The sequence below is a fragment of the Oncorhynchus gorbuscha genome, linkage group LG15 (assembly GCF_021184085.1).
Source record: "Oncorhynchus gorbuscha isolate QuinsamMale2020 ecotype Even-year linkage group LG15, OgorEven_v1.0, whole genome shotgun sequence".
NCBI classification, from domain to species: Eukaryota; Metazoa; Chordata; class Actinopteri; order Salmoniformes; family Salmonidae; genus Oncorhynchus; species Oncorhynchus gorbuscha.
In genome coordinates, this window is record NC_060187.1 from 61,355,733 (window position 1) to 61,380,133 (window position 24,401).

General features: G+C 44.3%; 1 protein-coding gene across 1 annotated transcript; it reads left to right on the forward strand.

Moving 5' to 3' along the window:
* The first annotated feature begins 7,279 nt into the window (after positions 1-7,279).
* On the forward strand, positions 7,280-19,549 carry LOC123997545 (serine/threonine-protein kinase Nek8-like). The gene is made up of 5 exons (XM_046301903.1): positions 7,280-7,380; positions 16,768-16,913; positions 17,100-17,238; positions 17,447-17,554; positions 17,725-19,549. Exons 2-5 carry the CDS (start codon positions 16,768-16,770, stop codon positions 18,934-18,936), a joined length of 1,605 nt encoding a protein of 534 aa, XP_046157859.1. The 5' UTR covers positions 7,280-7,380; the 3' UTR covers positions 18,937-19,549.
* The last annotated feature ends 4,852 nt before the right edge of the window (positions 19,550-24,401 follow it).

Below are 24,401 nucleotides of genomic sequence, written 5' to 3' on the forward strand. Positions count from 1 at the left end.
GAATGAAATGTGCCGCCTTAGAGAACCTATCGACAACCGTAAGAATCACAGTCTTCCCCGCAGACGAAGGCAAACCGGTAATAAAGTCTAAGGCGATGTGAGACCATGGTCGAGAAGGAATGGGAAGCGGTCTGAGACGACCGGCAGGAGGAGAGTTACCTGACTTAGTCTGCGCGCAGTCCGAACAAGCACCCACGAAACGGCGCGTGTCACGCTCCTGAGTAGGCCACCAAAACCGCTGGCGAATAGAAGCAAGCGTACCCCGAACGCCGGGGTGGCCAGCTAACTTGGCAGAGTGAGCCCACTGAAGAACAGCCAGACGAGTAGAGACAGGAACGAAAAGAAGGTTACTAGGACAAGCGCGTGGCGACGCAGTGTGAGTGAGTGCTTGCTTTACCTGTCTCTCAATTCCCCAGACAGTCAACCCGACAACACGCCCTTCAGGGAGAATCCCCTCGGGGTCGGTAGAAGCCACAGAAGAACTAAAGAGACGGGATAAGGCATCAGGCTTGGTGTTATTATTACCCGGGCGATAAGAAATCACAAACTCGAAACGAGCGAAAAACAACGCCCAACGAGCTTGACGTGCATTGAGTCGTTTGGCAGAACGGATGTACTCAAGGTTCTTATGGTCAGTCCAAACGACAAAAGGGACGGTCGCCCCCTCCAACCACTGTCGCCATTCGCCTAGGGCTAAGCGGATGGCGAGCAGTTCGCGGTTACCCACATCATAGTTGCGTTCCGATGGCGACAGGCGATGAGAAAAATAAGCGCAAGGATGGACCTTATCGTCAGAATGGAAGCGCTGGGACAGAATGGCTCCCACGCCCACCTCTGAAGCATCAACCTCGACAATGAATTGTTTAGTGACGTCAGGAGTAACAAGGATAGGAGCGGATGTAAAACGCTTCTTGAGGAGATCAAAAGCTCCCTGGGCGGAACCGGACCACTTAAAGCACGTCTTGACAGAAGTAAGAGCTGTGAGAGGGGCAGCCACTTGACCGAAATTACGAATGAAACGCCGATAGAAATTAGCGAAACCGAGAAAGCGCTGCAACTCGACACGTGACTTAGGAACGGGCCAATCGCTGACAGCCTGGACCTTAGCGGGATCCATCTGAATGCCTTCAGCGGAAATAACAGAACCGAGAAATGTGACAGAGGAGACATGAAAGACGCACTTCTCAGCCTTCACGTAGAGACAATACTCTAAAAGGCGCTGGAGTACACGTCGAACGTGCTGAACATGAATCTCGAGTGACGGAGAAAAAATCAGGATATCATCAAGGTAAACGAAAACAAAGATGTTCAGCATGTCTCTCAGTACATCATTAACTAATGCCTGAAAGACAGCTGGAGCATTAGCGAGACCGAACGGCAGAACCCGGTATTCAAAATGCCCTAACGGAGTGTTAAACGCCGTTTTCCACTCGTCCCCCTCTCTGATGCGCACGAGATGGTAAGCGTTACGAAGGTCCAACTTAGTAAAGAACCTGGCTCCCTGCAGAATCTCGAAGGCTGATGACATAAGGGGAAGCGGATAACGATTCTTAACCGTTATGTCATTCAGCCCTCGATAATCCACGCAGGGGCGCAGAGTACCGTCCTTCTTCTTAACAAAAAAACCCCGCTCCGGCGGGAGAGGAAGAAGGCACCACGGTACCGGCGTCGAGAGAAACAGACAGATAATCCTCGAGAGCCTTACGTTCGGGAGCCGACAGAGAGTATAGTCTACCCCGAGGGGGAGTGGTCCCCGGAAGGAGATCAATACAACAATCATACGACCGGTGAGGAGGAAGGGAGTTGGCTCTGGACCGACTGAAGACCTTGCGCAGATCATGATATTCCTCCGGCACTCCTGTCAAATCACCAGGTTCCTCCTGAGAAGAGGGGACAGAAGAAACAGGAGGGATAGCAGACATTAAACACTTCACATGACAAGAAACGTTCCAGGATAGGATAGAATTACTAGACCAATTAATAAACGGTCCTCTCCGCAAGTACATGTACTACCTTACCGTCGGGGGTGGCAGTGCATTAATAGACTCTGGGGCAGAGGGCTGTTTAGAAGGATTATGACATACTAGCCAGGGATGACCCAAAACAACAGGTGTAAAAGGTGAACGAAAAATCAAAAAGGAAATGGTCTCACTGTGGTTACCAGATACTGTGAGGGTTAAAGGTAATGTCTCACATCTGATACTGGGGAGAAGACTACCATCTAAGGCGAACATGGGCGTGGGCTCCCCTAACTGTCTGAGAGGAATGTCATGTTTCCGAGCCCATGCTTCATCCATAAAACAACCCTCAGCCCCAGAGTCTATCAAGGCACTGCAGGAAGCTGCCGAACCGGTCCAGCGTAGATGGACCGACAAGGTAGTACAGGATCTTGATGGAGAGACCTGAGTAGTAGCGCTCACCAGTAGCCCTCCGCTTACTGATGAGCTCTGGCCTTTTACTGGACATGAAATGACAAAATGTCCAGCAGAACCGCAATAGAGGCAAAGGCGGTTGGTGATTCTCCGTTCCCTCTCCTTAGTCGAGATGCGAATACCTCCCAGCTGCATGGGCTCAGTCTCTGAGCCGGTGGGAGGAGATGGTTGAGATGCGGAGAGGGGGAACACCGTTAACGCGAGCTCTCTTCCACGAGCTCGGTGACGAAGATCTACCCGTCGTTCTATGCGGATGGCGAGTGCAATCAAAGAGTCCACGCTGGAAGGAACCTCCCGGGAGAGAATCTCATCTTTAACCTCAGCGTGGAGTCCCTCCAGAAAACGAGCGAGCAATGCCGGCTCGTTCCAGTCACTGGAGGCAGCAAGAGTGCGAAACTCTATAGAGTAATCCGTTATGGATCGATCACCTTGACATAGGGAAGCCAGGGCCCTGGAAGCCTCCCTCCCAAAAACTGAACGATCAAAAACCCGTATCATCTCCTCTTTAAAGTTCTGATAATCGTTAGTACACTCAGCCCTTGCCTCCCAGATAGCTGTGCCCCACTCCCGAGCCCGACCAGTAAGGAGTGATATGACGTAGGCGATCCGAGCTCTCTCTCTAGAGTATGTGTTTGGTCCTCTCTCTCTAGAGTATTGGGTTGGAGAGAGAACACAATATCACACTGGGTGAGAAAGGAGCGGCACTCAGTGGGCTGCCCAGAGTAACATGGTGGGTTATTAACCCTAGGTTCCGGATACTCGGAAGACCAGGAAGTAGCTGGTGGCACGAGACGAAGACTCTGAAACTGTCCTGAGAGGTCAGAGACCTGAGCGGCCAGGGTCTCAACGGCATGACGAGCAGCAGACAATTCCTGCTTGTGTCTGCCGAGCATAGTTCCCTGGATCTCGACGGCAGTGTTGTGAGAATCCGTAGTCGCTGGGTCCATTCTTGGTCGGATCCTTCTGTTATGCAGGTGAATGAGGACCCAAAAGCGACTTTACAGAAACAGAGTTTATTCCAAGTCAAAACAGGAATACTGAAACCCTCTAGTCAGTAGAGGGGAACAACTGAAGATGTGACCACAGACTGCAGGTCGCTTCGGGAAGGCGCAGGCCGTAGCTGATCTAGACACCTGCTCACACGCAGCATCTGAAGAAGGCAAAAAACATGACAGGACGGAACGAGGACAAGAACAGCAAACATCAAACAAGGATCCGACAAGGACAGAAGCGGAAAACAGGGAGAAATAGGGACTCTAATCAGAGGGCAAAATAGGGGACAGGTGTGAAAGAGTAAATGAGGTAGTTAGGAGAATGAGGAACAGCTGGGAGCAGGAACGGAACGATAGAGAGAGAGAGCGAGAGAGGGAGAGAGGGAGGGGGAGAGAGAGGGATAGAAAGAGGGAAAGAACCTAATAAGACCAGCAGAGGGAAACGAATAGAAGGGAAGCACAGGGACAAGACATGATAATCAATGACAAAACATGACATATTGTGTGTAGGCCAGTAGCAAATCTCAATTGAATCCATTTTAAATTCAGGTTGTAACACAAAAATGTGGAATAAATCAAGGGGTATGAATACTTTCTGAAGGCACTGTAATTGGTGGAACGACCCATATGCTACTGCATTATCAGTGGCTGAAAGAGGTTTTTCATGTATTTATTCTATCAACTAGTCTTGCTGTCACTAGAAACCGGTTCCATTCATAAATCTCGACATGAAGTTTAATCAAAAGTAAAGTGAAAGGACAAATAGAACAAGACAGGGTTTCTTAGGCAACAGTGTTTTCAGGAGCCACTCTGGTGCTGTAGATACAGTATATTTAAACAAAAAGCCCTGAGGGGGTGTGTCATATGGCCAATATACTACGGCTAAGGGTTGCCTGGATATAGCACTTAGCCATGGTATATTGGCCATATACCACAAACTCCCGAGGTGCCTTATTGCTATTATAAACTGGTTACCAACTGAATTAGAGTAGTAAAAATGTATGTTTTGTCATACACGTGATGTGCAGGGAGGGGTATGAGGAAATGGATGTAGCTCCAGTTGAAGTCGGAAGTTTACATAAACTTAGGTTGGAGTCATTAAAACTTGTTTTTCAACCAATGACACAAGTAATTTTTCCAACAGTTTACAGACAGATTATTTCACTTATCATTCACTGTATCACAATTCCAGTGGGTCAGACGTTTACATACACTAAGTTGACTGTGCCTTTAAACAGCTTGGAAAATTCCAGAAAATTATGTCATGGCTTTAGAAGCCTCTGATAGGCTAACTTATTACATCATTTGAGTCAATTGAAGGTGTACCTGTGGATGAATTTCAAGGCCAACCTTCACCCCATCTTGTTAATGTGTGAAAGTTACATTTTCCAAAAATATTTTTGAATTTCGCTCACTGCCTTTTCAGCGGAATGTTGTCGAGGGGTTCTGCTAGCGGAACGCCTGCACTAGAAAGGTTAATGGTCTTACTCTTATAGGCTATTCTTATAGGCTACGGAGAGCGAGATCACACAGAACAGCTAGTACTCTCATGCATGGTTCAGTGTTGCTTGCCTCGAAGCAAGCATAGAAGGCATTTCGCTCCTCTGGTAGGCTTACGTCGCTGAGCAGCTCGTGACTGGGTTTCCCCTTTGTATTCTCTGATAGTTTGCAAGCCCGGCCACATCCGTCGAGCATCAGAGCCGGCAAAGTAGAATGCGATCTTAGTCCTGTATTAACACTTTACCTGTTTGATGGTTCGTTGAACGTCGTAGCAGGATTTCTTATAAGAGTCCGGATTAGTGTTATGGTCTTTGAAAGCAGCAGCTCTAGCCTTTAGCTCAGTGCGGATGTTGCCTGTAATCCATGGCTTCTGTTTGGGGTATGTACATGTGGTCCAGGGTTTCCGTGAGGAAAATGTAAAGATAAATGTAAGATAAAATTTACTGGCCATTTGAGAAATTTACCGGACCCATGTGCATTGGGTGCATATCTCAAAATGTCATTTTGTAATTTGCACCATTATAAACAGCGCACATGAGAAAGCACCATTCTAAACAGCACAGCTGATAGCGGTTCCATATCCTCTACGGCAGGTATCCCAAACTGGGGTACTGGGTTTATTTCAATGGACTAATTTCCTCATATGAACTGTAACTTAGTAAAATCTTTGAAATTGTTGCGTTTATATTTTTGATCACAATAGATATTATTCTAGTTATTATAGACCAGGTAACAACAGGGATACGTGCAATGCTGTCGGGGGTACGCCAAATAAAAATGTGATCAACATTTTTTTTTAAGTCCATTTATATTTTCCAACGGGGCTATACATAGAAGAGAAGTGTCTGATGCCCTCGACATCCTCTCCTAATTTTGCAAGTCACAAAAATGTATACAATTACACTGTAGTATAATTAAATCCTTCCTTCTCCCGCTACCAAGCCAAACCCATCCCTCTCCACCTCCCCTCCCTGTTTTCTCCCCCCTTTACCCCACCCCACCAAGCCAAGCTTTTCTCAACTTCCCATGCTTTCTCATGAATTCCTGCCTAATTTATACCTAATGCATTCGCACACCCATTCTCTCCCATCCTCCTACACATATTCATATTCACCATCCCACACTCTTCCCAAATCCGTCCATTCATACACACACACACACACACACACACACACACACACACACACACACACACACACACACACACACACACACACACACACACACACACACACACACACACACACACACACACACACACACACACACACACACACACACACACACACACACATCCATAGAACAGTTATTGACACATGCTATATTTCCCCCCTTGAATTGTCATTTCAGTGTCCATGTAGTCCATGGCATTGGCTACTTCTATTGTTACTTCATAGAGAAGAACAGTTATTTGGGGAAAGTAAAGTATAGATTGAATTTGGGGGAGGAGAAAATTATATTGTCTCAACTTACAATAAGCTGGTCTAAGACATCACTGTATGTAGCCTGATGCGCTCATCGTTATTTCCTACGACTTCTTCTCAGAGCAGGGTGCTTTCTTGTAGCTTGATTAGGGCTTCATCTGCGCTTGTGAATTCTATCCTTTGCGTTCCCTTCCATACCTACAGTACTGTCGGGAAGCGGGGGTTGAGATTTGATTCCCTCTTCCTCTTTTTCCTCCTTGACTGTTGAAACAGAATGTATCGCTTGTGTTTTTTTCCTCAGCCTAGCAGATAGGTCCTGGACAAATCAAATGGACTGGCCTTGGATTTTGATCTCCTTTCCCCCATGTTGACTTGGATAGTTCCAAAGTTTGACAACAGATTGTAGCAGTTAGTTTGTTTTGGTGAGCATTGAGAGCATTTTAGCTATGTTTTCCTGGATATCCTTTAACTGTTTATTACCCTCATTTGCATCTCCAAGTTGCTCCTTGTCTTTTGCTCTGGGAGAATTATTAACATTTCTTAATTGAACCTTTATTTAACTAGGCATGTCAGTTAAGAACAAATTCTTATTCATAGTGACAAACCCGGGACAATTGTGCGCCGCCTTATGGGACTCCCAATCACAGCCTGTTGTTATACAGCCTGGAACCAGGGTGTCTATAGTGACGTCTCTAGCACTGAGATGCAGCGCCTTAGACCGCTGCGCAACTCAATTTATCAATTATAGAGGCTTAATTTGAACTTTGTTGTCTGGCTTCTACATATAACCACAGTTTTGTCGGTACAAAACAGATATACTCACTCCCCATGCATCCTATACAAACATGCGCCTGGCATATTTTCTCTATGAATGACAGACCACATTCTCCGTAATTTCCAAAGAAATGGGCGTGACTACTTTAGGGGTGGGGCAGAGGAGACATAAAAAACACAGACAGCGGTATTCTCTTATGTTTAAACCTGACGCACCAAGACAGCAGCCGTTCCTGAACTAAACTGACAGAGGTTGAGGTAAGGATATTTTAATAGAATTTTATCTTGAAGCCCAGGTAGCAGATAATGGACATCTGGTGCTGTCAATTTATTTGACTAATATAGCCACATGGGTTTAAACTAGAAATATTCTTTGTTAGAGACAGTGTTTATTATTCTAATGTGTTGTCATTCCCAACATCAAATATTTTCATATAATTTTAGTATTGGGAATTAGGGGACCAATTATATCTGATGGCAGGCCACGGATGGTCACTGAAAGGTATCTACCTCTCTTGATATACTAATGTCTCTCCCTCAGACAGCTTTGCTCCTATTCATCATCTCTGACTTTTACATTTCAAATTCCTACTCTTGCTTTTTCTTGCTGTGACTATTGCTCTGTATCTTTCTGTGTCTCTGTGTCTAATCTATATTGATACTATGTGTCACGCCCTGACCATAGAGAGCTGTTTATTCTCTGTTGGTTGGGGCGTGATAGTGAATAAGGTGGGTCATCTAGGTGATTCATGTTTTATGTTGGCCTGGTATGGTTCCCAATCAGAGACAGCTGTTTATCGTCTCTGATTGGGGATCATATTTAGGTAGCCATTCTCCTCATTGTGTTTGTGGGATCTTGTCTATAGTTAGTTGCCTGTGTGCACACCAGTAGCTTCACGTTTTGTTTGTGCTTTATTGTTTTTGCTTGAGTTTCGGTTTCCGTTTATTAAAATATGTGGAACTCTAAGTATGCTGCGCCTTGGTCCAATCATTATAATGAACGTGACACTATGCCAATGAATGACAAATGGTTGACTCACAACACAGCATGTGACTTCTTTGTGATTTTGTAGTTTGTCAACATTTGACTGTGCTGGCATAAATAGGCTTCTGTACTATCAGGGATCTGGGAATTCCTCAATTAGAGTTGGTTGGTTTTGAATGGTTTAGAATACCAGGTTAGATTTTCAACAGAACGTCCACCTTACTATGTGTGAAACTGTATGTGTAATTCTTCTGATCTACAGTTGCAACACTGTTTGCTTTAGTTTGTAGTCAACAGACACACCCTTCTCACCCACTTCATTATCATCTTTTGTTTGGAATTCTCTCTTTGTCTTTGTAACTTTGTGATAATTGACTCTGTAGGGTGTACTTACCGCAGAGGACCATCTGTTTTGAGCCCCACCTGTTTAGAAAAATTACCTGTTTGCATGTTATTTTGGCATTAATCCATGTCACATATCAGTTTGCAAACAATGTTAAAAAAAAAAATCACTGAGTTAATAAAGCCACATACAAACATGGTCTCTTTGTTGCTTTCTTGAGTAAGTCAGCTCCAAAATGCAGGTGTTTCAGCTTAGCTCAGTGCTTTCAGTGGTGGTGGGGCAGCTAGCGGAAAATAAGGCGGGTACGGGTTGGTAATGTTCTCTAGTTGCGTCGTGATTGGCTCAGTGTTCTGTCACTCATGGGTACACTACGTTACCGCAAAATCTACGGGGAGAGCTCAAAATTCAAGGTGCTTGGGTGCTGCCATAGAGTTATATTAGAAGTGGCTATCCAAGAAGGGTCAATGTTGTTAGCAGTTGATGTTATTCTTCAATAACACAAACTCCAAAGCAAATCAGGGGGAGAAAAATAGATTTATTTGAGAAGGACAAATCTTAGATGTTATGTTGAGCGTTAGATGTTCAGTCTTCCTTGTCCTCAGCCTTTCTCCACAGAACAAAGGAACAGGATGCCATTTATAATGCCCCAGACTCAATGTACAGAACGTCATTAGTACTCTAGTTTTAGTCCTCTCATCCTCTGCGTTGTCTATTTATCTTCAAAATATTCTTATAAGGTCATTGGCCACAGATAAAATGACATCAAATCCCGTTATATCTACATTAGTTTTGGACTGATCATGTCAACATCATACTTTCAAAGCTAGCAGTCGTCATTATGTATCAATTATGAAGAGACATTATAGATAAAACGTATCGGTGTTTATTGGCCATTGGACATAAACATTACACAACAAGTTTGAAATCGCAAATTCAACATTGAGTAGTTTGGGAGGAATCAGTAGCTAACTGCAAACATTGCAAAGCAATCACTAGCCTTCTATTCAGTGGAGTGGATGTGTGGTTCAAGTCTGGGTTTAATGGCTTATTTTACAAGCTTAAAAGGATAAACATTCAACATTGGCCATGCTGTCAATCCAGAGATCAAGACAACTGGGAACTCTGAAAAAAAATGAGCTCCGACTGAGAAAAATAGTTTTGAATGGTCCAACTCGGATTTCCAAGTCGGGAACTCAAGCTTCAACCTGAAGATCACTAACGGCATGATTCAACATTTTTTCTCCAGTTGTCTTGAAATCCATAGAATGCCAGACTTTGATGACAAAGTTTATGACAAAATTTACCCACGAAGGACCACCGTGCTACCTTCCACTTCAAGTTAGCACAAGAACGTAAATTTAAAAATGTATTGTAATCTGCTACATAAATTATGTTATATGCCAGGGAGATATGTATACTGTAGCTAAGAAAGTAATACTAAGTGTATGTTGTGTAGTAAGCTGTTAGTAGCCCATGTGCCTCACCCTAATAATTTTCTCCCTGTTCCCCTCATAATTTAGCCTAATGTTCTGACTTGGTGGTGCACATGTAGCCTTTAACCTGTTTTTTGATAAATGTTATCATTGAACATTGTAAAAGCATTCATTGTCTGCTTATATGCCACCTTTATTTATCCTACAGTTCTGACTTGGTGTACAGGGAGAATACTGTAAGAATGGTTCATGTTCTGAAATCTGGTGCTGTACATTTCAAAAGTGCTGAACAAATAGTTATATTGACAACGTCCGGGCAGGCTCGCTCATTAATGTCTTAATCGAAATTACAGACGGCCTCTTATCCACTCTTCATCCCCTTATGCCATAGCGTGTACATCTCAATTGTCAGTAGAAACCATATTTGTTTAAGCAAGTCATCCATATCAGGTATGTTTTTTTTAAAGGCAGTGAACGAGGTTGAATTAACTGTTTCTCTGCCAGTCAAGGCTCCGCTGATAGCCATGTGTAGCGGTGATAAGGTCCAGGTCTGTACCCAAACAATTTGAACTTCTACTTTTAAAAATCCACCTCTCTAAAAACAAGTCTCTCACCGTTGCCGCTTGCTATAGACCACCCTCTGTCCCCAGCTGTGCTCTGGACACCATATGTGAACTGATTGCCCCCCCATCTATCTTCAGAGCTTGTGCTGCTAGGCGATCTAAACTGGAACATGCTTAACACCCCAGCCATCCTACAATCTAAACTTGATGCCCTCAATCTCACACAAATTATCAATGAACCTACCAGGTACCTCCCCAAAGCCTTAAACACGGGCACCCTCATAGATATCATCCTAACCAACTTCCCCTCTAAATACACCTCTGCTGTCTTCAACCAAGATCTCAGCGATCACTGCCTCATTGCCTGCATCCGTAATGGGTCAGCGGTCAAACAACCTCCACTCATCACTGTAAAACGCTCCCTGAAACACTTCAGCGAGCAGGCCTTTCTAATCGACCTGGCACGGGGTATCCTGGAAGGATATTGATCTCATCCCGTCAGTAGAGGATGCCTGGATATTATTTTTAAATGCCTTCCTAACCATCTTAAATAAAACATTTAGAACCAGGAACAGATATAGCCCTTGGTTCTCCCCAGACCTGCCCTTAACCATCACAAAAACATCCTATGGCGTTCTGCATTAGCATCGAACAGCCCCCGTGATATGCCGCTGTTCAGGGAAGCTAGAAACCATTATACACAGGCAGTTAGAAAAGCCAAGGCTAGCTTTTTCAAGCAGAAATTTGCTTCCTGCAACACTAACTCAAAAAAGTTCTGGGACACTGTAAAGTCCATGGAGAATAATAACACCTCCTCCCAGCTGCCCACTGCACTGAAGATAGGAAACACTGTCACCACTGATAAATCAACCATAATTGAGAATTTCAATAAGCATTTTTCTACGGCTGGCCATGCTTTCCACCTGACTACTCCTACCCCGGTCAACAGCACTGCACCCCCAACAGCAACTCGCCCAAGCCTTCCCCATTTCTCCTTCTCCCAAATCCATTCAGCTGATGTTCTGAAAGAGCTGCAAAATCTGGACCCCTACAAATCAGCCGGGCTAGACAATCTGGACCCTTTCTTTCGAAAATTATCTGCCGAAATTGTTGCCACCCCTATTACTAGTCTGTTCAACCTCTCTTTCGTGTCGTCTGAGATTCCCAAAGATTGGAAAGCAGCTGCGGTCATCCCCCTCTTCAAAGGGCGGGGGGGACACTCTTGACCCAAACTGCTACAGACCTATATCTATCCTACCATGCCTTTCTAAGGTCTTCGAAAGCCAAGTCAACAAACAGATTACCGACCATTTCGAATCTCACCATACCTTCTCTGCTATGCAATCTGGTTTCAGAGCTGGTCATGGGTGCACCTCAGCCACGCTCAAGGTCCTAAATGATATCTTAACCGCCATCGATAAGAAACATTACTGTGCAGCCGTATTCATTGATCTGGCCAAGGCTTTCGACTCTGTCAATCACCACATCCTCATCGGCAGACTCGACAGCCTTGGTTTCTCAAATGATTGCCTCGCCTGGTTCACCAACTACTTCTCTGATAGAGTTCAGTGTGTCAAATCGGAGGGTCTGCTTTCCGGACCTCTGGCAGTCTCTATGGGGGTGCCACAGGGTTCAATTCTTGGACCGACTCTCTTCTCTGTATACATCAATGAGGTCACTCTCGCTGCTGGTGAGTCTCTGATCCACCTCTACGCAGACGACACCATTCTGTATACTTCCGGCCCTTCTTTGCACACTGTGTTAACAACCCTCCAGGCAAGCTTCAATGCCATAAAACTCTCCTTCCGTGGCCTCCAATTGCTCTTAAATACAATTAAAACTAAATGCATGCTCTTCAACCGATCGCTACCTGCACCTACCCGCCTGTCCAACATGACTACTCTGGACGGCTCTGACTTAGAATACGTGGACAACTACAAATACTTAGGTATCTGGTTAGACTGTAAACTCTCCTTCCAGACCAATATCAAACATCTCCAATCCAAAGTTAAATCTAGAATTGGCTTCCTATTTCGCAACAAAGCATCCTTCACTCATGCTGCCAAACATACCCTTGTAAAACTGACCATCCTACCAATCCTCGACTTTGGCGATGTCATTTACAAAATAGCCTCCAATACTCTACTCAACAAATTGGATGCAGTCTATCACAGTGCAATCCGTTTTGTCACCAAAGCCCCATATACTACCCACCATTGCGACCTGTATGCTCTCGTTGGCTGGCCCTCGCTTCATACTCGTCGCCAAACCCACTGGCTCCATGTTATCTACAAGACCCTGCTAGGTAAAGTCCCCCCTTATCTCAGCTCGCTGGTCACCATAGCATCTCCCACCTGTAGCACACGCTCCAGCAGGTACAGTGCCTTGCGAAAGTATTCGGCCCCCTTGAACTTTGCAACCTTTTGCCACATTTCAGGCTTCAAACATAAGGATATAAAACTGTATTTTTTTGTGAAGAATCAACAAGTGGGACACAATCATGAAGAGGAACGACATTTATTGGATATTTCAAACTTTTTTAACAAATCAAAAACTGAAAAATTGGGCGTGCCTTTACCTCCCTTCTCACCTCATTTGCTCACATTGTATATAGACTTGTTTATACTGTATTATTGACTGTATGTTTGTTTTACTCCATGTGTAACTCTGTGTCGTTGTATCTGTCGAACTGCTTTGCTTTATCTTGGCCAGGTCGCAATTGTAAATGAGAACTTGTTCTCAACTTGCCTACCTGGTTAAATAAAGGTTAAATAAATAAAAATGTGGCACTTCATTTCACTTAGTTATGGAAAGCGGCTGGGTTTTTTTTCCTCCAAAATATTCACAACATATTGACACAATTACAATCTTATTTCAGCAATAACATGTGGAAAAACATTTGCGTGAACGCTATCAAGCCAACAGCAGACGAAACAGAAAGTGAATTCTCTCCTCCCTCTCTCCCCAGTTTTAGCATGCGGATAACACTGTCTAGCTGGTTAGGTTTAGGATATTTATTTCCCATGTATAACAAGCATGAAGTTAATCAACGTTGCTTTTGTAAAATAGAACAAATGAGATTTTGTGTGTTGTATCAGTATCCAATGAACTCAGGTTAGTGGCATTGGGGAGGACAGCTTTGTGGAAATGGCTGGAAATGGCTGGAAGGGTATCAAGTACATCAAACACATGTCATTCCATTCACTCCGTTCAAGCCATTGTTATGAGCCGTCTTCCCCTCAGCAGCCTCCACTGAATGAAATGTATGTCATGTAAAGAGGGTTGAACAAGTTATTGCTCTATTTTAGAGGTGTCAATGTAATTTGCCAAATGTGGCCATTTGTGTAAAAGCTAATGTTAGGAAAACTGCACATTAATGTAAATGGCATTTTTATATTCTGCTTGTTCATAGTTGAACAATTACCTCTTTGTTTGAATACTGTAGCATAAGCTCTGAATTCATTATTGTAATATGTTGTCATTCCCAACATGATTTCTTTTTAAATCATTGTAGTGTTGAGAACAGAAGTAGGGGCCACATTATATCTGATGGCAGGCCACAAATGGTCACTGAAAGGTTCCAAAATCATGGGCATTAACATGGAGTTAGTCCCCCCCTTTGCTGCTATAACAACCTCCACTCTTCTGGGAAGGCTTTCCACTAGATGTTGAAACATTGCTGTGTGGACTTGCTGCCATTCAGCCACAAATAATAGAAGGTCAGCATCCCGGAGTCGCCTCTTCACTGTTGACGTTGAGACTGGTGTTTTGCATGTACTATTTAATGAAGCTGCCAGTTGGGGACTTGTGAATCATCTGTTTCTCAAACTAGATACTCTAATGTACTTGTCCTCTTGCTCAGTTGTGCACAGGGGCCTCCCACTCCTCTTTCTATTCTGGTTAGAGCTAGTTTGCGCTGTTCTGTGAAGGGAGTAGTACACATCATTGTACGAGATCTTCAGTTTCTTGGCAATTTCTCACATGGAATAGCCTTCATTTTTCAGAACAAGAATAGACTGATGAGTTTCAGAAGAAAGTTATTTGTTTCTGGACATTTTGATCCTGTAATCGACCCCACAAATGCTGATGCTCCAGATACTCAACTAGTCTAAAGAAGGCCAGTTTTATTGCTTCTTTAATCAGGACAACAGTTTTCAGCTATGCTAACATAATTGAAAAAGGGTTTTCTAATGATCAATTAGCCTTTTAAAATGCTAAACTTGGATTAGCTAACACAAGGTGCCATTGGAACACAGGAGTGATGGATGCTGATAATGGGCCTCTGCACACCTATGTAGATATAGAAAATAGAAAATCAGCTGTTTCCAGCTACAATAGTCATTTACAACATTAACATTGTCTACACTGTATTTCTGGTCAACTTAATGTTATTTCAATGGACAAAAAATGCAGCTTTTCTTTCAAAAACAAGGACATTTCTAATTTACCCCAACATTTTGAATGGTAGTGTAAGTATTCAGACCCTTTAGTCAGTACTTTGTTGAAGCACGTTTGGCAGCGATTACAGCCTTGAGTATTCTTGGGTATGACGCTACAAGCTTGGCACACCTGTATTTGGGGAATTTCTCCCATTCTTCTCTGCAGATCCTCTCAGGCTCTGTCAGGTTGTATGCAGAGTGTTGCTGCACAGCTATTTTTAGGTCTCTCCAGAGATGTTCGATCAGGTTCAAGTCCGGGTTCTGGTTGGACCACTCAAGGACATTCAGCGAGTTGTACCGAAACCATTCTTGCATTGTCTTGGCTGCGTGCTTAGGGTCATTGTTCTGTTGGAAAGTGAACCTTCACCCCTGTCTGAGGTCCTGAGTGCTCTGGAGTAGGTTTTCATCAAGGATCTCTCTTTACCTTGCTCTGTTCATCTTTCCCTCGATCCTGACTAGTCACCCAGTCCCTGCCCTTGAATAACATCCCCACAGCATGATGCTACCACCATCATGCTTCACTGTAGGGATGGTGCCAGGTTTCCTTGCTTGGCATTCAGGCCAAAGAGTTCAATCATGGTTTCATCAGACCAGAAAATCTTGTTTCTCATGGTCTGAGAGTCTTTAGGTTGCCTTTTGGCAAACTCCATGCGGGCTGTCAAGTGCCTTTTTCTGAGGAGTGGCCTCCGTCTGGCCACTCTATCATAAAGGTCTGTTGCAGAGATGGTTGTCCTTCTGGAAGGTTCTCCCATCTCCACAGAGGAACTCTGGAGCTCTGTCAGAGTGACCATCAGGTTCTTGGTCACCTCTCTGACCAAGGCCCTTCTCCCCCAGTTGCTCAGTTTGGCCGGGCGGCGAGTCTTGGTGGTTCCAAACGTCTTCCATTTAAGAATGATGGAGGCCACTGTGTTCTTCGGGACCTTCAATGCTTTAGGAATGTTTTGGTACCCTTCCACAGATCTATGCCTCAAAACATGCCTGTCTCTGAGTTCTACGGACAATTCCTTTGACCTCATGGCTTGGTTTTTGCTCTGACATGCAATGCCAACTTATAGTCAGGTGTGTACCTTTCCAAATCATGTCCAATCAATTGAATTTACCACAGGTGGACTCCAATCAAGTCGTAGAAACATCTCAAGGATGATTGATGAAAACAGGATGCACCTGAGCTCAATTTCAAGTCTCATAGCAAAGGGTCTGAATACTTATGTAAATAAGGTAGACCATTTTTTATACATTTGCAAAGATTTCTCCAAACCTGTTTTCACTTTGTCATTATGGGGTATTGTGTGTAGATTGCTGAGGATTTGTATTTGTTTAATCCATTTTAGAATAAGGCTGTAATGTAACAAAATGTGGAAAAAGTCAAGGGGTCTGAATACTTTCCAAAGGCACTGTATTGCTACTATGCCAACGACACATAACACAGCATGTGACTTTTTTGTTCCTGTGTAGAGTTTGACAACATTTGACTGTGCTGGCATAAATAGTGCAAACAGGGATTTAGGAATGCCTCAGAGTTGGTTGTTTTTTTGTGGATTAGAATACCAGTATGATTTTTTTTTCAACAGATTTTCCACCTTACTATATGATAAACTGTCCGCAGAATTCCTCTGTTCTACAGTTTCAGCACTGTTTGCTTTAATTTGTAGTCAACATGCACACCCTTCTCTCCCACTTCATTATCCTTTTCTGTTTGGAATTCTCCCTTTATAACTTTGAGAGAAGTGACTCTGTAGGGTGTACTTACCGCTACTTACCCTAACAATAGTAATACGATAAAATGGTATGCAGAGGTGAATGCTTTTGTTGTTTTTGGTCACAATGTTTAACATTTCTATTGGATCTTGACCTCACTGCCCACTCCCCACCAAACCCCTAGATGGCGTACTCCACCAAAACTCTTGCTGCTGGCAGCTTTGGGAAGGTATACAAGGAGAAGTACAATGACACCTGGGCTGCAATCAAGAAGGTGCCACAACACTTAATCAATAGGAGAGACCTGGAGAGAGAGTGTCAAGTATACAAGTGAGTGTGACAGACACTGTGCTATCATGGTATGTTGCTAAAAGGTGATGACGTCAGAGATGGTGTTGATGAGGGTGCTGATGAGAAGTGCATTACAGAAGTGCTTGGTTTTGCTGTAGTCCAATGCCTCTCATAACCCTTTCTCTCCGTTTTCTTTCACACCCCCTCTGTGACCTGGGACACCAGAAAGGCAATTCATCCTAACATAGTGAAGCTTCTGGGTAATCCAACACTCAAGGACTCTAAGTGGATCATCCCCATGGAGTTCATCTTTGGAGAGGAACTGGAGACAACCATCTTCAAATCACAAAAATCTAAAATACAGGTAGGTCTATGGGATCCCACTGCTGCCACCAAACACACGTGTGACAGTGTTGATGAAAGTTCACCCTAGCAAAATGTTAGTCTGAAATATCTGATTTAACAAGTATCTATGCCTACAGGATTTTCAGGGGGCCTTCCCAACTTTATTAAAATATTTCTATGTGCAAGTTAGCTCATCGGTTGATAATCAAAGCCTTTATTCCCCACAGTTGACTCCAGCTATAAAGGCCACCATCATCACAGGCATGTGTGAAGGACTGCTTCACCTACACAGCAAAGACATCGTCCATCAGGACCTCAAGCCCGAGAACATCATGGTGAGAAAGGCAATAAAGTTGTTTTTGTTGTTCTGATGTTCGTCATTAATGATGCAAGACTTTAGAAGCAGTTGTCCATCTGTTATTTATCACTATCACATTATCACTGTAAATAAATAGACTAGATATAAAACTATATTTCTCCACCCCTCTCAAATGATCTCTTCCAGGTAGAGCATGATTCTCACAGAGCTGTGATCATTGATATGGGACTTGCCAAATTCTTCTGCAATGGCCTAAATTCTGCCATGGATATGGGCAATGAGGCCTACTCTCCACCTGAGGTCCTGCAGAGGAGGGGCCAGAGAGATCAGCGCTCGGATGTGTGGGCTATGGGTAAAATCATTACCGAACTTTATGCCAGAGTCAGGCTGTACACCCCCAGTGTCTGTCCAACTAAGATCCAGGAGATCCTCAGTCTCCAAGGCCAGCAGTACTGTAACGCTGTCTGTAGGATGGTGCAGAGAGACCCCACAGTGCGAGCCACCATGGCCGGAATCATGCCGGAGATACAAAGGGCAGGGATAGATTGCGGTGTTGGCAACACCGGGGGGGAAAAAAGAGGACATCTTCTGACACCCTTTCCTCACACTCAGGTAAAAGTCACCTTGCCACGTCCTCAAGCTCCTGTACAGCACTCACTTTCTCCATCGAGATTTGAGTGTGCAGCTTTTCCAAAGCCTGAGGTCAAGAGAACACTAAGTCCTCAAGCTCCTCTACAGCGTTCACCATCTCCATCCAGATTTGAGCGCAATGCTTTACCAAGGTCTGAGGCCAAGACGCTAGTGGGGCCTCCTGCGCGAGCGCCTTCTCCATCGAGATGGGAGCGTACAGCTTCTCCAAAGCCTGAGGTCAAGACGCTAGTGCGGGCTCCTGTGCGAGCACCTTCTCCATCGAGATGGGAGCGTACAGCTTCTCCAAAGCCTGAGGTCAAGACGCTAGTGCGGGCTCCTGTGCGAGCACCTTCTCCATCGAGATGGGAGCGTACAGCTTCTCCAAAGCCTGAGGTCAAGACGCTAGTGCGGGCTCCTGTGCGAGCACCTTCTCCATCGAGATGGGAGCGTACAGCTTCTCCAAAGCCTGAGGTCAAGACGCTAGTGCGAGCTCCTGTGCGAGCACCTTCTCCATCGAGATGGGAGCGTACAGCTTCTCCAAAGCCTGAGGTCAAGACGCTAGTGCGAGCTCCTGTGCGAGCACCTTCTCCATCGAGATGGGAGCGTGCAGCCTTGCCAAAGACTGAGTTGAAGTTTGAGGTCAAGGCGACACTGCAACCACAACCCGTACAGCGTTCACCTTCCCTGTCAAGATGGGAGCGAGCAGCCTTGCCAAAGACTGAGGTCAAGAACTCACCAACTCCCCTTCAAAAAGGTAGACCATGGTAATACTCTGGTTCCATCAGGCATAGCTCAACCCAATCAAAATGTCATGAAACAGCTTCTCTACGAAGAGGCCTTGAAGGGTCTCCCATGCCCACTCCCAACAACAGGCAAGGTGTGAATCCGCCGTTATGAGCAAAGGAATGGGGAAGTGGAGACTTGGGAGCAAAAGGAGGTGGAGACTGAAGGAGGGAGGATAGTCAAGTTTGAGGATGTGAAGTTTAACAAGAAGTCGTAAGTAGGTTATTGACAGTTTGTGAAATAGTAGGGAGTTGATTTGACTCTGCTTCTCCAGAACAACAACAATAAGAGTTGTATTGCACTATTAAGAAGGAAACCTGAGGTTGAGTAAGGAGTCATGAATGATGTTGAAGGACTATATCACTTTACAGTATTGCTACAATGTTGCACATCTGGTTAGGTGCCAGTTTGCAGAGGGAACTGGAGTCAAATAACTATCTGTGAATGTTTCTGAAATCTCATCCCTCTTGCAAATCAGTTTTATCTTTAGCTTGATGTCATTCATCTGACTGTGAACATAGTAAAAAACATTTTTGTATCTTCTAAGACAAGAGATCTTACATTTAGCTTACAATTAAGAATTAAAGTCATCTTTTCACAAATATATGCTGTGTTATATCCTCTTTACAATATGGTGGAGAAATTGCAAGATTATGTTATAATACTTTTATTGCATCAAATGGTTGTTTTACGCAACAGAATAGAGTATTCTTAACTATTGTGTGTGTGTTCTACTGAGGATGGGCCTCTGGGGGATAACACTGACAGGAGATTTACCATGTCTTTTGGGGGATAAAACCTAAAGAGCATTCTGGATTATAATCACAGCCGTATATATCCCCCCCCCCCAAGCAGACACATCGATGGCTCTGAACGAACTTTATTTAACTCTTTGCAAACTGGAAAACATTTATCCGGAGGCTGCATTCATTGTAGCTGGGGATTTTAACAAAGCCAATCTGAAAACAAGACTCCCTAAATTTTATCAGCATATCGATTGCGCAACCAGGGGTGGTAAAACCTTGGATCATTGTTACTCTAACTTCCGCGACGCATATAAGGCCCTGCCCCGCCCCCCTTTCGGGAAAGCTGACCACGACTCCATTTTGCTGATCCCTGCCTACAGGCAGAAATTAAAACAAGAGGCTCCCACGCTGAGGTCTGTCCAACGCTGGTCAGACCAAGCTGACTCTACACTCCAAGACTGCTTCCATCACGTGGACTGGGACATGTTTCGTATTGCGTCAGATGGGAATATTGACGAATACGCTGATTCGGTGTGCGAGTTCATTAGAACGTGCGTCGAAGATGTCGTTCCCATAGTAACGATAAAAACATTCCCTAACCAGAAACCGTGGATTGATGGCAGCATTCGCGTGAAACTGAAAGCGCGGAACCACTGCTTTTAATCAGGGCAAGGTGTCTGGCAACATGACTGAATACAAACAGTGCAGCTATTCCCTCCGTAAGGCTATTAAACAAGCTAAGCGTCAGTACAGAGACAAAGTGGAATCTCAATTCAATGGCTCAGACACAAGAGGCATGTGGCAGGGTCTACAGTCAATCACGGACTACAAGATGAAATCCAGCCCAGTCACGGACCAGGATGTCTTGCTCCCAGGAAGATTAAATAACTTTTTTGCCCGCTTTGAGGACAATACAGTGCCACTGACACGGCCTGCAACGGAAACATGCGGTCTCTCCTTCACTGCAGCTGAGGTGAGTAAGACATTTAAACGTGTTAACCCTCGCAAGGCTGCAGGCCCAGACGGCATCCCCAGCCGCGCCCTCAGAGCATGCGCAGACCAGCTGGCCGGTGTGTTTACGGACATATTCAATCAATCCCTATACCAGTCTGCTGTTCCCACATGCTTCAAGAGGGCCACCATTGTTCCTGTTCCCAAGAAAGCTAAGTTAACTGAGCTAAACGACTACCGCCCGTAGCACTCACTTCCGTCATCATGAAGTGCTTTGAGAGACTAGTCAAGGACCATATCACCTCCACCCTACCTGACACCCTAGACCCACTCCAATTTGCTTACCGCCCAAATAGGTCCACAGACGATGCAATCTCAACCACACTGCACACTGCCCTAACCCACCTGGACAAGAGGAATACCTATGTGAGAATGCTGTTCATCGACTACAGCTCGGCATTCAACACCATAGTACCCTCCAAGCTCGTCATCAAGCTCGAGACCCTGGGTCTCGACCCCACCCTGTGCAACTGGGTACTGGACTTCCTGACGGGCCGCCCCAGGTGGTGAGGGTAGGCAACAACATCTCCTCCCCGCTGATCCTCAACACGGGGGCCCCACAAGGGTGCGTTCTGAGCCCTCTCCTGTACTCCCTGTTCACCCACGACTGCGTGGCCACGCACGCCTCAACTCAATCATCAAGTTTGCGGACGACACAACAGTGGTAGGCTTGATTACCAACAACGACGAGACGGCCTACAGGGAGGAGGTGAGGGCCCTCGGAGTGTGGTGTCAGGAAAATAACCTCACACTCAACGTCAACAAAACTAAGGAGATGATTGTGGACTTCAGGAAACAGCAGAGGGAACACCCCCCTATCCACATCGATGGAACAGTAGTGGAGAGGGTAGCTAGTTTTAAGTTCCTCGGCATACACATCACAGACAAACTGAATTGGTCCACTCACACTGACAGCGTCGTGAAGAAGGCGCAGCAGCGCCTATTCAACCATAGGATGCTGAAGAAAGTCGGCTTGTCACCAAAAGCACTCACAAACTTCTACAGATGCACAATCGAGAGCATCCTGGCGGGCTGTATCACCGCCTGGTACGGCAACTGCTCCGCCCTCAACCGTAAGGCTCTCCAGAGGGTAGTGAGGACTGCACAACGCATCACCGGGGGCAAACTACCTGCCCTCCAGGACACCTACACCACCCGTTGTTACAGGAAGGCCATAAAGATCATCAAGGACATCAACCACCCGAACCACTGCCTGTTCACCCCGCTATCATCCAGAAGGCGAGGTCAGTACAGGTGCATCAAAGCTGGGACCGAGAGACTGAAAAACAGCTTCTATCTCAAGGCCATCAGACTGTTAAACAGCCACCACTAACACTGAGTGGCTGCTGCCAACACACTGTCATTGACACTGACCCAACTCCAGCCATTTTAATAATGGGAATTGATGGGAAATGTAAATATATCACTAGCCACTTTAAACAATGCTACCTTATATAATGTTACTTACCCTACATTATTCATCTCATATGCATATGTATATACTGTACTCTACATCATCGACTGCATCCTTATGTAACACATGTATCACTAGCCACTTTAACTATGCCACTTTGTTTACTTTGTCTACACACTCATCTCATATGTATATACTGTACTCGATACCATCTACTGTATGCTGCTCTGTACCATCACTCATTCATATATCCTTATGTACATGTTCCTTATCCCCTTACACTGTGTATAAGACAGTAGTTTTGGAATTGTTAGTTAGATTACTTGTTGGTTATCACTGCATTGTCGGAACTAGAAGCACAAGCATTTCGCTACACTCGCATTAACATCTGCTAACCATGTGTATGTGACAAATAAAATTTGATTTGATTTGATTTGGACAGTATATCCACATCACAATGTAGTGAAAGTCAAGTTATACATCAACTGAAGCAAACTAAAGAGCATACATACAGACATGATAACACAATATTATGATTTGATTATAAGTCACTGCATGAACTGTTAGAGGGTACATGGTGCATATCAGTGGTGGTCGTGCCGTTTTAGATCAGGGAAGACGTTATTTTTATTTCTATTACAGCATATTGAATGACTGTCATTCATATTCCATTCACCCAGCTCAATGTAATATCAATAGGTTTAGGCTACTACATGATCATCAAATATTCCCTATAGCCATCATGAGGTTGCTACAACTTAGACTACGAATAATAGTTTACGATATAGGTGCACACAGGCCGAGAGAACATTTTGTTCAATCAAGGTGACAGAAAGTGACACATTCAATACCACCTTGCACACTCTTGCATGCATCGATGTGATCGAGGGTGTAATCATAAGTCCAAACAGTTTCAAACGAGAGTTTCTAATGGACAAATTCAGGTATTTTTATTCAAATTTTGTTCCATTTGCTTCCGTTTAAGAATCCGCGAAATGAATACACCCCTGATCACCAGCAAACACGGTTCACTTTCATATCCGCCACATACAAACGGCATGATCACTTTGCTCATCGTATGATTCTATCTCGCATCTACGCACTCTCTTCCTCTCAACTTTTTCCTTTGCTTGTGGACTTCATTGTGACCAGGCAAAATAATATTTCCAAGTTAAACCTTCATACCATAATCACTAACCACTATACACAGCCTACATCGTTGTGTCACCATATTAGCTAACGTCATAGTCAACGTAGCTACTTGAACTAACGTGTTAGAAACCCACTACAATCATGCAGTACAGCAAGCAGTTTAGTAGTTACACCGATGGGCCCGGTGACAATAAATCAAGCCAGTGTTGGATAGCCATAGCCAGCTAACTAACATAGCATTCCTCTCTGTTTGACACGGGTGTTTGAGTAGGCTAAACTAGCTAGCTGTATTCACTAGCTAAGTAAGTGAAAGTGGGAAAAAATATATATTACTCTCTCTTGCTTTTCCTTCATTTTTGGCAAAATTATTTTGTTAACTGTTCAACTATTGTCATTCTCTCTCTGTGTCAACTACTCACCACATTGTATGCACTGCAGTGCTAGCTGTAGCTTATAGATTCAGTACTATACTTATTCTCTGATCCTTTGATTGGGTGGACATGTCAGTTTATGCTGCAAGAGCTCTGATATGTTGGAGAACGTCCTCCAGAAGTTGTCATCTTTGGAAGGGGCTAAAAACCATGAGCCTCCTAGGTTTTGTATTGAAGGCAATGTACAGAGGAGGATGGAAACTAGCTGTCCTCCGGCTATACCATGGTGCTACCCCAGAGAGTGCTGTTGAGGCTACTGTAGGCCTTCATTCTCAAACAGTGTTTTAATAAATTATTTGGTGACGTGAATATATTTAGTAAACTTTTATCTAAAAAGAACAACTTTAATGTTCCACTATTAAACATTTTCTGAAATTCACTGAGGAGGATGGTCCTCTCCTTCCTATGAAGAGCCTCCACTGGTGCGTATAGTGTATGTCTAATTAATTAGTACACAAACACTATAGCATGCTTCAGCATTTTCAAATGTGAATTCATAGTGGTCTATGCGTGGTTTTCTATACATTCCACTCATCTAATACAAATCTAACCAAATACATTTTAAATTGTCATACGCTTCGTAAACAACAGGTGTAGACTAACAGTGAAAGTCTTACTTATGAGCCCTTCCCAACAATTCAGAATACAATAAAACAATTAAAATTATTATAGAAAAAAGACATTAACATGGGAAAT

Bases quoted from the DNA above. Each gene is read 5' to 3' on its own strand.
- LOC123997545 (XM_046301903.1), top strand. From the start codon at position 16,768: ATGGCGTACTCCACCAAAACTCTTGCTGCTGGCAGCTTTGGGAAGGTA. The intron at 17,239-17,446 runs GTAGGTCTATGG...TATTCCCCACAG, and splicing joins CACAAAAATCTAAAATACAG to TTGACTCCAGCTATAAAGGC. The intron at 17,555-17,724 runs GTGAGAAAGGCA...GATCTCTTCCAG, and splicing joins TCAAGCCCGAGAACATCATG to GTAGAGCATGATTCTCACAG.